The sequence below is a fragment of the Tigriopus californicus genome, chromosome 7, assembly GCF_007210705.1.
Source record: "Tigriopus californicus strain San Diego chromosome 7, Tcal_SD_v2.1, whole genome shotgun sequence".
NCBI lineage: Eukaryota > Metazoa > Arthropoda > Copepoda > Harpacticoida > Harpacticidae > Tigriopus > Tigriopus californicus.
Window position 1 is genome coordinate 1,488,571 of NC_081446.1, and position 14,208 is coordinate 1,502,778.

The following is a 14,208-nucleotide window of genomic DNA, read 5'->3' on the forward strand; positions in this document are numbered from 1 at the left end:
AGTCATTACAGCCTGATTCGAATTCCTGTTTTGCCTAAAACACATTTTTTTAACGATGACATACCGCTCTAAAAAGATACTTCCCCTTATCACATATAAGAACACTCTAAAGAAAAAAGACTTGCGCTCGGAGGCCGAAGTTTATTGTATTTCTCTCTATACTATAACAACATGGTAATTCTTTATTGTTTAAACTATTTAGATGCACTGCCTGAATAAACAACAATTTAAAATGAATTCTCAATTAAATCAGTTTGAACATGAAAAAAAAAATCACGTGACCCCTTTCATTTTTGTATTTTGATTCCTTTTATTCTGGGCAGCACTTTGTGAACTCCAAAAGTATCTTTATCATTTTGCGGGCTTTTTCACTTTTTTCTCGACAAGCCTAGGTTTGCTAATCTTCATTTGTGAGAGGGATTTTGAGATCGAAAAGGGTCCGAGGACCTAAAGGCTCTGAGGACCCTTGTTCTAGACAAGGACAGCTTCATCTCTGGACAGAGACGGCACAGATGAAAGTGCGCCTTTAACGCGTAATTAAATCGTAAAATGCATCTAAATTCAAATGAGCTGAGTAACATTTGGGAAAAAAAGTATTCTTCATTTTGAGCTCAATTGGTAAGTTCAGCCTTTCATTGGTCTTTAGAATTGACCCTGGAAACGGCAAGGATAAAGTTTATGACTGCAGTTACAGGTACAATGGGATCAATCAAAATGCTCTCTTTGAAAGTATGAATTTTCAAAACGAAAAATTTTCTAGTCGACCACGGAAAAGTGGTTTTATGGGGTGAGATGACCAACCCGTCCGAGAAAGTGCAAATGCGCTGATTGTCGTTAGGGCTCATCTGGAAAATTGTGCGTTTAATCTACCATATGGTCCACTTTGATTATATCAAGTCACAAGATGAAATAACCAGTATTTGACGAAGAAAACCTTTGCCCAAAGACATATGCTACAATTTGCAATCGTTTGGTGCACAGTACAATGTACATATGTGTAAATGGTTAGGTGATCAAGGTATAAAGGACACCATGAATTAGGTGTAAACATGAGATCTTCAACAACGCCCAACGGGTTCGTTTCGGAACAGGCTCTTGTGGTTTTTAATTAGACGCTCCCTAAATCTTTTTCGGATCAACTAAATGACTCGGGATTTAGGAACGCCCTCGTTGGAAAGGCTTCCTCCTCCTAAAAAGGTCGTCCTCACTGGCATTTCCAAGAAAATATATTTAAAAAAAAGCGTCCAACATCCACAAGGCCATGACTTTAGAAAAAACAAACCAGCTCCACCAACCTTGACTCTAGGAATGGTAATAAGCTTTGATAAGACTTAGGAACCTCCACTCAGAGCAAAATTGTTTTCCGAGTCTTTGTCCTAAAATAGCCCCGGATCTCGTGATCTATGCCTTGCATGCCCAATGAGATCTGGGCCTGTCTTTTGATGAGAGGAACGTATTTACAGTCTGACAAGTACGCAGAGGTGACGACAACAAACGTGACGTTATGCTTGTGCTGCTACTTGATGTGGAGGGACTCATGGAATGGTGACGATTTGTTCCTGCGTTGATGAAGAAGGACGAATCTCGTCTAAAATTGATCAGGATTTATAGAAACACTTGCCTCATCGAGCGAATGTTTATCATGACAGGTCGGCCAAGGAAGCCCTCCTTCCTTCTTTGCTTTGGGGGTTCCTTCGTTGTTTATTTCACTTTCCTCTAATATTTGGAGAGAAAAAGAGATGCTGATTTGTTACGGACTTTCTTATCAGATTTGGATTACTATTTAGTAAGATTTCAGCTGGTGTCATCCAGTGACAAAAGAGACACCTTGAACCTTTAGGTGTCCTAGGATCAATACCAAAACAACCTTTTTGAATTGAAAAGTTTGATGAGCATATCCAGTTCAAAGTTGGTAATGCTTTTCAAACATGTGGTTGGATATATCGCACGTTTAAGTCCAGAGATAGTGTCACGATGCTAACTCTGTACAAGTCGATTGTCCAGCCGCATCTTGAATATGCCTCTCCCATTTGGGCTCCAATGAGTTCAGCAGGTTTGCAAAAGCTCGAACAAGTCCAAAGATGTTTCACTAGGAACATCACAGGAATGAGAGAGCTCTCGTATTGGGAGAGACTAGAAAAGTTGGGACTATACAGTGTTCAGAGAAGGAACGAAAGGTATCTGATATTGTATGTCTTCAAAGGCATTCATGAGCTTTATCCGTCGCAACCCCATGTTTGCTTATCGGCGTAGAGGCAAATTGCAAAGAATCTCATTCCTTTTAACCAATGGCATTGTCAGATGCCAAATGATCGATCACTAGTCTTTTCGCCGCAAATTGAACTACTACCACAATATAAAGTCCGAAAGATGTATTTGCGAGATCATTATTATTTTTTTTTTATAATAAATCGGATCTTTAGTCCGATATTTTAGGTATTAATTTTTTGTATTGTATGCTTAACTTTTAAGTATTGTATACTTCACTTTTGAGTATTGTATACTTAACTTTAAAGTATTGTATACATGACTTTTAAGTAATGTACACTTAATTTTTAAGAATTGTACACTTCACTTTTAAGAATTGTACACTTCACTTTTAAGTATTGTGTCCTTAACTTTTAAGTATTGTACACTTAATTTTTAAGCATTGTATTCTTAACTTTGAAGTATTGTATACTTCACTTTTGAGTATTGCATACTGTAGGATTTTCCATATATCGAATTGTGAACGCTCGATGTCTTTGTACTATACCTCTACCTTCCATCTCCTTCTTCCACTTTCCATGTCTCTCAGCTGACCAATAAAAGCTCACTTATGTTCAGACTTGCAAATCGGAAACGTCTCCGTCAATTCTTCTTTCCGGATACAACACATACTTAACTTTTAAGTGTTGTATGCTTAACGTTTAAGTATCATATCTTTATGCGAATGGATTTAATATATCCTTTTTGGTGTTGTAATCAACATTTCATTGAACAAACTAAACAAAGGAATTGAGAACTCGCTAAATCATTTTATGTTCCGGTTATGAAATGAGACTTTACACTCGTAAATGAATCATTTCACGGGTTGACGAAGTAGGTTTGAAAATAAGCATTCGTCAATTGATGAATTGCAGCAAAAGCAACAAAGAAAAATATTGAAAGGTCAGTATGGTTGGAAAAAGGTATTTTAGGTCACAAATGCGTCAAGTTGATATTGTTTTATCGATACAAATCGATGATTATATTTTACTGCATCGGATGAGTTTAATAACGTTTCATTACCGTATATGTCGTTTTTGTCAACATGAAAAAAGAAATGAAATTATGTATTTTCTCATATTTAGAGTAAAGCCCAGCAATATATTGGCAAGGTTATAAGTAATAAGTTATTCACAAGTAATTCGTTAAAAGATGTACGTATGATCATGAACAGAGGGTTAAAATTTACAAGTTTGTAACTAGACGACTTGCATCAATTTGCAATGATCATCAACTAAAATCAACGAATCAACGAAGAACTGGATGAAGGGCGTGATTTTCCTTTTTCCTTAATATTGAGTTTCATTAACAGGAAACCTTTGCCTGGTTTCATCACAATACCTTTAAAGAATTCAATCTGGTTCCCGAGCTAATAATACGTTTTGAGACAGAGAACAAATTAACCGCAGCATGACTAAGAGGATTAATGAATTCAAGCGAATCATAAATCATTTGCAAACACATGGGGGTCTTAAACCATATGTACATCAATTAAAGTCAATATATGAATTTGTGAGGCTCCGTTCCTGTTTACTTCTAAAACCAGACCTTGGACTTGGGTTTGTGATCTTCCCGTTTCATATGTGGTTGTGTGCGCATTTCTGTAATTGATTGTGCTCTTTGGAGTGTTTTTTTTTGGAACGAGAGTTAGGATCGATTAGCTGAAAAATTGTTTATGGCCTTTTTTAAGGATCGGCTGGAAAACGCCGTTCAGACGTGCTTGTCAAACCAATACTAATTGCCATCTCACCATTCAATATAAATATAGCTCGCCATGTAAACGAACACCTTTTCAATGAATAGCTTTGCGTTGCTTACAAGACCTTGGACAGTTTTATTCAATCACCTTTACTTGAACTTTAGAAAGCGGATCTCACTCATCGACATTTATCTCGCCGTTTTAAACAAACTCATTCTGAATGAAGAATGCCGAATTTTTGTAGAAACAATGATTCACAATTTCCTTATCAAATTTTGCCACAAATTTTAGCATTCGATATGCTTCAACGTCAACCGTGACTTTTGCAGTAAATATGAATCATCTTAATGAGAAAGATTGGTCTTGCAAACGATGACTGGGTATGATTTGAATTTATCTTTCACCAAGGTGACTATTTTTGAGAAACTACGTTTAGTTAAGATAGAATTATTTTTTTGCCTGTTACACTTTTATATTATACACTTGACCATTTTTTTGAACAAAGCGCCATATCAAGCCTTTATTCAAGAGCTAGCCAGGTCCCCCAACTATGGTAATATAAATGATATGGAGAAGATAACTCTTTCATTTTGTACCATATAAATAGAACTACATTCCCATTAATGGTAAACGCAAATTCCGCCCAAATCTAAAAGAAAAAGTGAAAGAAATATTACATCATACGGAGAAAGTGTTCATGATGATAATTGAAACCCTTTCATAGATTAAGAAGCCTGAATGAAATTATACTATGCGAATGCATTGATTTGATCTCGTTTAGGTACATGGAGCATCCTTCATTTGCCAAGGGACTTGGGTCTTTGGTGAAAAGCCATCATTGAAACAGCAATTTGTGTGACTGATTCAATTTAGATGTGCGGTGAACACGTTAGTTACTTTAAACCGTGCGAGATCGAGCGAGATGGCTTCTCGGAAGTCGACGGTGTTTTTACCCTTCTACAATACATACATTGTACTCACTCTCCCAGAATGGAACGAACTAACGAACGGAGGAAGGTGGAGGAAGGTAGGAACCCAAAAGCCGTCACAAGTCCATTTCGTTTAACAATAAATCTCCATAACTCCCCCACAATGGTCGGCTTTTTTCGCCAATGAACGAGGCAATTATTTCTTATATCAAGGTACGGTAAAACAAAAGAGATGGATCGGACTTGAGGCCTCAACATTTGTTTTCATTCTCTTGCAATAATATTAGCCAAGTTTGTTGTTTTAAAGATGAAGAGAAATAGAGTTGGCGAACGTGTTATGAAAACGGAAGTAGGAGGTGTGGGTTTTTCCTCGGACTAATTAAAGGATCAATATGGACTCCACAAACGTGACCTTTCCCTTAAATGGTGTAGAGGATTTTCATTTTAATCCTCCCAAAAACATTTTCTCGATCATTACAGATTTGACTCTCAGAACGGACGAAATGCGCCCTCATAAGCATAATACTTAAAAGCAAATATTCTTGGTATCTCATTTGATTTCGATGCTTGTCTTTTGCCCAAAACGCCTTGTTTATTTCTAATTCCAATACCGCCCCTCTCTCTTTGTCACTCTATCGCAAGTAAAAGCCCTCGATCTGTCTCTTGATAGACGAAATACACCCTGACTATTAAATATGGGAACACAGAATAGTACTTACAAACACAAAATTACCCACGACATCGAATTGAAAAAAGGTTGGTGATCTAGTCATAGTAAACCAGATGAAATTTATGCATGTTGTTTGTGATAGTGTTCCACCTATAGTTAATAACTATGTATATAAATAAATGCGTGTTGTGTTTTTCGGTCTATCGTACCCCTAGTCCAATTGTCATGGTATCGACGACTCCCAGTGACTTCCTTTCCAACTTGTTGGAGCAATTTCGCTTTATCAAATGGCAGGAAGATGACTAGCTTACCAAGCTCATTGAAGCGATGGACCACATATCTGACAGGAATCATCACTGACTCATATACAACCGATTACGACGTGATCAATTGTTTTTCATACAATGAGTAATAGACTAATTCCTCAACGATCTTGGCGAACCAAGTGAAACTTGAAATCTGCGAACGTCTCAGACAGGCCGGGTCAAATCAATTAGTGCCCAGTGTCTTATCTTGTCAAAGTGCCTCATAAAAACAAATCGAGCAGTTTATGGGGGCAACCTACGGATCTCACCTTTTACATTTTGTTTTCATATTTTCATTGATGTGAAAGTGTGTAAGAGAATCCCTAAATGAAAAAATCAATCAATGAGTCAAATAATCCGGGTAAACCTAGGGCAAACTGATTGCAGTAGCATCAAAGCCCGTTGACCTTATAAGGTGCCCAGATACAGCATGCGTCACGAATAGGAGACCATCCCGGTAACAGTTTTTTAATCCTTTCCGGCCAAGCGCCATGTTTCGGATCCGTAATGATGGGTCAGACGTAAAAATGACACCCCTTTTTCCACCAATAGTAGAATATTTGGGTCCAACTGAGCATAAGATTTATATTTTTAGACATTTCAAGCACTATCCTCTGGCTTTTTCATATGACGGTCCCGCTAATTTCAACACTATCTTACTTGACTCTTGATCAGGGCTCGGATATTTCTGTTAGATTTTGAATTAATTTTCAAGAGGGTTTTATCAGGCAAAAAAAAAAGGTCTAGGAGCTTCTCATTTTGTAGAATAATTGCATGTGTGTGTTGGGGGGGAGGTGGGGGGAGGTGGCAAACAGAACATTGAAGGAACCCATGAAAGAAGCAAGTGCTTCATTGCTTTGCTTATTCTGTTTTATTGGAGGGCTCAAAAGTGTAAACCTTGACATTCCTACAATTAAAACGTGGTTGAGGACAAAGCTCATGGATACTTTTGAAGATATATTATATTATGTACCTTTTGCACCTCCTTTAAATACTATACCGTTCCAATCTTCATGGTTTGTTGCAATAATGTTACAGTAGTACGCTTTTATGGAAAAAGCTCAAGCTTTTTTTTGACACTACAACTAGAATCCCTATATTTTACGCACAAAAGAGCAAATATAAAAGTATGTGCATTTTGGCTCACATCTCTTCGCCCTGAAAAGTAGCTGAAATAAAGCACCCAGAGAACCCAAATTTGATTTTGATCTAGAAACCTGCATGGTTTAGGGTGTTAATTTGGGGATCCAAGTTGGGAGACAAATTGTGAGTGTGTTAGATTTCAAAGATTTTGAAATAATGAAATCTATTGAAACCTTCGCTAATTGCCTCAAACTTTTGCAAAATTAGTTTTATGCTGTCTTTTTATATGTTTTGTTTTGCTTGTAAACAGTCTTATATCTTTGCGTTTGAGGATTGTAAAAAAAAAGTCGTGCTTTCAAAAAAATTTTGAACGATTATTTGGCCCTCAAAAAGAATTTCGTTTTAAACCTGCTCGTGATAAAAGCAAAAAAACTCAACACATCACTGCGTAAGTCCAAAGAGGGCTTTGGTGCGCAAAGAAGTAAACAATAACCTCCGTCAGCATCTCCTATCTTTGCACTTACTAGAGAGGAACACATTTTCATTCCACAACCCAAAGAAGCAGTTCCTGAGACAAAATTATATATAATAGTTTATAGCCTACAACATGCTGATCATTTTCTCTTAACTAAAGATTCCTCAGTTCTCGACAGAGATTCAAGATCTTGTTTAAAATGACGACACTATTGTTGGACGCCCTGGTTGGGCACCTTGTCCCTGTAGTGCTTGAGGGCGGTCTTCAAGCTCTAAACGCTTGGATGGCTTGTTGAATTGACCCTTGCTTGAAGATTTGCCCAGATAGCCTTTTCCAATGGATTGATATGTGGCGAGTTGGGTGGCCATTACTATGGGCTCCAAAATCCTGGCATGTTGGCTTCCCAGATACCCTGCCACCGAGCCACGTCTCGAAATGGTTCCTCTGGGTGACTTTTGAAGGTAAGTACCAGAGATTCTGGATGATGAGGCTTTCAAGGAGCTGTTGTTGACCTTTTGTATAGAAATGCCGTTCTTCTGCTGATTTTGACTCGATTATGAATCTTAATTCAATGCAAAAGCGGATAAGTTCGTTCTAGTGTTGTAAACAAATCCTAAACAAATCGCTCAAGTCCTAGCAAGATCCCTAGTCCTGTGAGTCATCAATCATTCTAAATTATTCGAGAGTTGTTGGTACGAATAGGCCGATTTTGGAGCCTCTAGATAAAACTGTCAAATGAAACTAAGCATGGCCATCAGGCAAACTTTAGTTCAAAATGTAATGCTTGGTTTCGTCAACAAAGCAAGGATTCGATGAGAAATACTGCAACTCAATTAATTCTGAAAAATGATGAGTCCACACTCGAGTCCCGTGGAACGACTCGTCAACACTCGAGTCACGCGATAATGACTCGAATCATACAACACTTGTTCGATTGAAATTTGGGCTGGATCTCTTCATAGGGCCCTCTAGGCTGTTATGTCGAGTCCTCATCCCCAACGTAAGCTCTGATCCAGCCACTCTCTATCTTCATGTGTGAAATTTGGCGCCAACTCATGACGTGCCTCGATCGAGATCAGCGCTCTTAGCCATCCATGTCTTAGCACGACAACCGGTTCCACACGGAACGAAGGGGAGCAAGCTGACAAGAGAGTGGAGGCAGCAGATCGTGCGGAAGAGACGCTCCTGGACGCAGCTCGTCGGGGTTGAAACTGGCGAACCAATTACATTCCGACTGACGGGATGTAACGCATTCCCCAAGCCAACCAGGGGGATCTTTAGGGGCTCCAAGGCCAATGGGACAACCGAAGAATAAAAGGCCAGGCAACCAAGCAAGAGATGTGACGGTGATACTGGGAGGGTAAGTGAGTTGTTCATGCCATCTATCCATGTTCATGGCTGGCCGTGGCCTCCCTCATTTGTTCGTTGGGCCTTGTGTCAGCAGCCGTACGTGGTCCGTAGAATACGAGGGCACATTACAAACACCCTGGTGTTAAAGCCCATGAAGGCCGCTCAAGCATGAAGGGGGATTGCCATGAATCAGGGAGGATTTTCCAAGGGAATAAAATGCCCTGACATTCAGGACTTATTGGCCAGTTTCTGATCACAACCTGTTGTAGAATGAAGTCCACACTGTCCTTATCCTACAAGTCTTGGTTAGCGCTTCGAAATCCACAAGTCCTGGTTCTTCTGGCCTTTGCGGTCTTGACGATCGTCTCACACAGCGCAACAGGTAAGCAGCAACACAGTGGTATCCGAATTAGTTGAGATCTCCCTTAAGTCTGCCAAGCTAATTCCTTATTCATACTCGTTTTACCAATATATCGGTACATTTAAATTGTCTGCTCAAAAGCAAGAGGTTTTTACTCAGAGAAGAATTGGACACTCTAGTTCACAAAAATATGAGCAGTTAAAAGGAACTAGTCTCTTTGCTTTCAAGTAATCTGGCAAACTTAGCAATAGTGAAAGGTTCCTGAGCAAACGAATTCCATCCTTTGTCATGTGGCTTTTGTCGGTTTAGCTATGCTTGTTCAATAGAATTTTTATCAAGGTTATTAGACCACATATAATAGCAACAAGTTAAATGTTGAATATCCTTCCTCTGCGATTAGTTACTTAACAATCTCAACTCAATGAAAACTATTCAATCCCAATAAGAAGGGCTCGAACCGTTTTGAATCTTTTTCACTTTTACGAAACATTTTGACAAGTATAATTTTCATCCTTCTTTCATGATTTGAAAACTCCCTTCATGCGTCTTGGCAAACGAATAATAACTTTAAAAAAGCCTTTCAAAAAATCCTTCAATTTGATTCTAGTTTTTTTATCATCCACATTATGATGCTGTGACATGTTTCTGACATACCGTAAGAGCCTCTAAAAGCGGTTGAATTGAGGGAGAGCAAGTTGTGTTTTACTTTTAAAATAACTCTCGTATTTAATCTCGTATCCGCAGTGACCACACAATCACCGATGTTCCATCATTTTTATGAATAGAAGCAAAGATTTAGCCATGGCAGGTTCCATCATATTTATCGCACAACAAATTTGCCATCACCTTTGTCAAAGTTGCAGTATCTTGAAATTGACAGCTGGATTACACCCTAATTAGAATTAGATACAAGCTCACCTTGTCAACGTCGATTACATATCCCTCCCCCTTTGTGGCCTTTATGAATGACATCTGCTGAAGGTTAACCAATGTCCGGCTTGCATTTTTCATTAGCCATGACAATGGACCCTCTGAAGAGGGCGAGAGTCTCGTCCTCCAGTCTGATTCCCTTCCCAAGAGTGGGACGATCCGTAAGTTCAAACGGAGGCAATAGTCCTCAAGGGGCTCACTCCGATAACCGTCTATACTTTGGCCAGAAGCGAACTGGCAAGTCCAGTTTAATCCCATTTCCCCGAGTGGGTCGTAGTGGGTCCAACACGTGGGAGGTCGATACCGAGACGCTCGGAGGTATCTATTGGGGGGTGATCCTCAGTTCCACTCATTTCTTATTCCACTCTTTCAACCCACGTTCAATCCCGTTTTGAATCTCAATCCGGCATGGTTAACTAATACTCATTGTCAGTGATCATCATTCTCTGTCCTAGTCTCCTCATCAGGCAAGGCCAACGCTCATTAGTAACACTTCAACCCATTGGTATGCTCATTGTTGAAATGTCCTCTAATCAAGGGTTTCTACCGAATCTGCAGTAGCCTTGGCCTTGCGTGGATGTCGTTACCCCCTTCAGGTTACCCAGTACTCCGTTTTAGCATGTTCCATTTATCCTCCAATTTTCCGCTCATTAGTCCCGTTGTTCTTTGCTAATAGCCGCCTCCATTCACGAGTCAAAACGACAGAAACTCATTCCGTTTCCGAGAGTAGGCAAACGACAGGGTCTGATTCCCTTCCCTAGAACGGGAAAACGTTCCTTGGAAATGGGCCCGTATAGCGTCAATGGCTTCTCGTCGGATTTTGGTGGCCAAGCTGAGGATTTGCTGATCCCATCCATTTTGCAACGATTGGCCAACCGCAAGACGATGTCATCTTCTCACGAGGATGACTCGGACTTAACTGCCTCCGTTGCTCCGCATTCCACGGAGTTGTACTACAATACCGGTTGGTTAGCCCGCTTGGCCCTTACTTAAACCGCGCGATTTGTACAGCACCTGGATTGCGTGTACAAAGGCGATCACTTCTAAACCGATTGAAAAACGTATCATTTTGTATGTACATAAAATTTGCTTCGAAACTTGGAACTACCAAGTTGTTTTTAAAAAATGATGGAAATTGAAATTGTTCCATTTTTGACCAAGCATGAATGTCAATCATCTAGTGGGTTTAGTGTTATACTCCCCGAGGGTTTTGTCTCCCTCAAAAGCTGCGCATAACTTACCTAAACTTGGGTTGACAAATGATAACGGCTGTGTTTTGGTGAACATCGCGACTGTTCTACAAGCTCCTTGTAAATTGCCTCCGGGTGTTAAGTATGAAGCCCTGAGAAGGCCATTTATAGCGATTATACTTTCAAGCAGGTGCATGGAACGTGACATTTGATAGTGCAGTAAATTGACGACGAACCGTTGGGTCCTAGCATGCCAACCAAGGATTTCTCTCCAATGTGTCGTGGTTTATCTTCCAGCCTCAGTCTTGCATGCTAAGAGAAATGCTCCAAATTTATCTGACAAGGATCTTTCCGGGGGACAAGTCCCACTGGGATGGCCTCAATCGACCCATAAATTGTATGACTGGATCGACTCTCTCATGGACTCGTACACGAACAAGCTGAGCTATAAATTGAACGGGAAATCTCGATTGTCCAAAAAGGCTGAAAAGGCCATGACCGGTCTGGTGGCCTTTGGTGATTCATATCCAAGAGCCGATCGGTCCCAAATTCCACTCCCCTATCCACGCATTGGTAAACGGACCCTCTTGACACCCGCCATTCCCATGGCCAGAATGGGCCGCAATCCAATGATTCCTCAGGCTCGATTTGGGCGCAACGATATGAACAATCCGATGATCCCCATGGCCAGATTAGGACGAGGTGGACCCATGATTCCGATGGCAAGGTTGGGTCGGGGTACGCCCATTATTCCCGTGGCTCGTATGGGACGATCTGGCTCATTTGACAACTCATTGCGAGAGGATGAAGGCCGCAACGAGTCGATGGATGCCTATGATACCTTTTTGGATGATTATGATGGGGACTATGTGGTCCAAAATGGTGGTGCATTTTAGATGATGAGTAAAGCAATCCTCTTAGGTACAAAAAATGGTGATGATGCCTTTGTGCGAAGTTGGAAGTTTTTCCGCACTTTGGAAAGAAAATAACTCACCCTGCTGTCGTTGCCTTAACGCCCAATCCATGTTGAAGTTTAAAGTTTTCGTGTTGTTTATGCATGCTTTCTCTGTGATCCGTCTTTGTGAAATTCTAATGAAGTCAATTTGGTAACTTGAGAGTAACTTTTTTGTGGGGATCTTTCAGATTTCGAACGAGCCAATGAGATGCATAAAATGAAAGGTGAGCTTGAAAGTTTCTAAATGTTTTTCTTTGCAACCTGTTGAGGGACAATTTGTATGAGAATGTCCAAAGCCCGTAAATCTCTACATACCCACTAGCACTCTATAAGTGAACCTGGAATTCGTACGAGTTTTTTGGAAATGTGACTTCTACAGTAGCTTGATTTCAGCTTGAAATATCAAATCAAGCCCGTAATACTGAGAAGTTCGATTAATAATTCCATCACCACCCAACCTTTAAGTTTCTCATTACCAGATTAGTAATAATCGTGCCTCCCTCACGCCAAAAGAGTTAAAGGTATGTCTTTTGTTCGCAGAAAATGAGGAATCTCTTGCACTCGCCTACTTGTACCCGGCTCTCAAATCCATGGTTCAACGCGTCTTGGAGGATGAAGACTTTACCAAGCGAACTTACTAAATTCATAATCCCCATTCTTGAAGGTTCCTATAACCTTTTCCCACTCCGTTTTCTCCTTTATGATTTGTGTACTGTACTTATTGAGCTTTTTGTCCGCATTTCGAACACTTGAAAGTGAAAGGTTGGCGTTGATCACTGAATATGGTTGGAACTGCAACTTAATATCCTGCATCAAATCCCGACAGCAAAAACAAATAGAGGAGGAATTTTTGCTGTCTTGGGAATTTGAAGCTCCTGTGTTTGTTTATTTGGCTGATTCATTTCGATTTCCAAGATGTATTATTAATTGATACTCTTGTGAGGCAAAAAAGAACTAGCGATGATACATAAAGTGGTGCAATATCAGATGAAATGCAAGTACATACTTCAAGCGTGATCGGCCCCACTAAGCAATTGGTTCGATGACACTGAAAAATGATACCCAATAATAATGCAGATCATGTCAATAAATCGGATTCAAATCTGTTCCAAAATATGAGGAAAAGAGTGCATAATTAGTTACCTGATCGGAACTCCGTCATTTTTTGTTCACGTAACCTTTGGTATTTTGAGAGTTGCTTCTTGCTCCAAAAAAGTTGAAACTGAGGAGAAGGAAAGATGCCGTCCTTACCCTATCTTTTCGCAAACGCTGTAGTTTGATTCACTGACGATCACAGAGTTTGTTAGATAGTTGCACCGAAAACTGGAATTAAAGCACACATCCTTCGCTGTACATTAATGCACCAATCGACCTGAGATTTATGGTTGAAATTCACGTCGAGCTAAAATCGCAGAGGTTTGACAACTCGAATGTGGGAAAGAGCTAAATAGAGGTTCGTTTTTAAAGCTCCTAGCTCGGACATCAGGGCCCCAATGCGTTCAGCAGGTTTGCAAGAGGTCGAACTAGTCCAAAGAAGTTCCAGTAGGAACATTGATGGAATGAGTGAGCTCTCGTAAGAAGTTGGGACTGAACAATGTCAGAGAAGGTTCGAATGGGGTTTCATGAGTTTTGTCCAAACCCAAGTTTTAGGGTCAATTGTAGCAACCGCAGCGGCTGAACGTGCCTTTTGAGAGCACTTTCAAGTCCTCCAAAATCCAGGCCAATTGGAACAATGAAGTCCTCTTTTCTCTTTCGGGCTCTTCCATCGTTCAATATCCTTTTCTTTTATGATCGCAAGGAATATGCAGGTACTGAGGCGAGGTTTTTAAACGCTCGTACCTCTGAGTTAAGGCTTGGACCTAACGCAGAATGAGCATTTGCTTACCTCTTTGGCCAGTGTAGTTTCATACCGGTTAACGTCCAAGCCCCTAACTCCAAGGTACGAGCTTTAAAAAACTGGCCTCTGATCTATTAGCATTTGTTCAGTATGACTTGGATAGATCTTGACATGATT

The 14,208-nt window shown here is 40.2% G+C and overlaps 1 protein-coding gene across 7 annotated transcripts; it reads left to right on the forward strand.

The window, feature by feature from the left end:
* The first annotated feature begins 8,373 nt into the window (after positions 1-8,373).
* LOC131883712 (uncharacterized) lies at positions 8,374-13,319 on the forward strand. 7 transcript variants are annotated; one of them, XM_059231242.1, is made up of 6 exons: positions 8,420-8,768; positions 9,028-9,140; positions 10,134-10,210; positions 10,277-10,367; positions 12,383-12,418; positions 12,735-13,319. In XM_059231242.1, exons 1-6 carry the CDS (start codon positions 8,704-8,706, stop codon positions 12,833-12,835), a joined length of 483 nt encoding a protein of 160 aa, XP_059087225.1. In that variant the 5' UTR covers positions 8,420-8,703; the 3' UTR covers positions 12,836-13,319. The 7 variants fall into 7 exon arrangements, with proteins under 7 accessions (XP_059087220.1, XP_059087219.1, XP_059087221.1 ...); XM_059231238.1 differs by lacking the exons at positions 10,134-10,210; positions 10,277-10,367 and adding an exon at positions 10,726-11,013 and having other exon boundaries at positions 8,415-8,768; XM_059231240.1 differs by lacking the exons at positions 10,134-10,210; positions 10,277-10,367 and adding an exon at positions 10,726-11,013 and having other exon boundaries at positions 8,421-8,768; positions 8,853-9,140.
* Positions 13,320-14,208: the final 889 nt, after the last annotated feature.

Excerpts from the sequence above, each read along its gene's own strand:
- LOC131883712 (XM_059231236.1), top strand. The coding sequence starts at position 8,704 with ATGGGACAACCGAAGAATAAAAGGCCAGGCAACCAAGCAAGAGATGTG. Across the intron at positions 8,769-9,027 it reads GTGACGGTGATACTGGGAGG|AATGAAGTCCACACTGTCCT; the intron begins GTAAGTGAGTTG and ends AACCTGTTGTAG. Across the intron at positions 9,141-11,536 it reads CGTCTCACACAGCGCAACAG|CCTCAGTCTTGCATGCTAAG; the intron begins GTAAGCAGCAAC and ends TTTATCTTCCAG.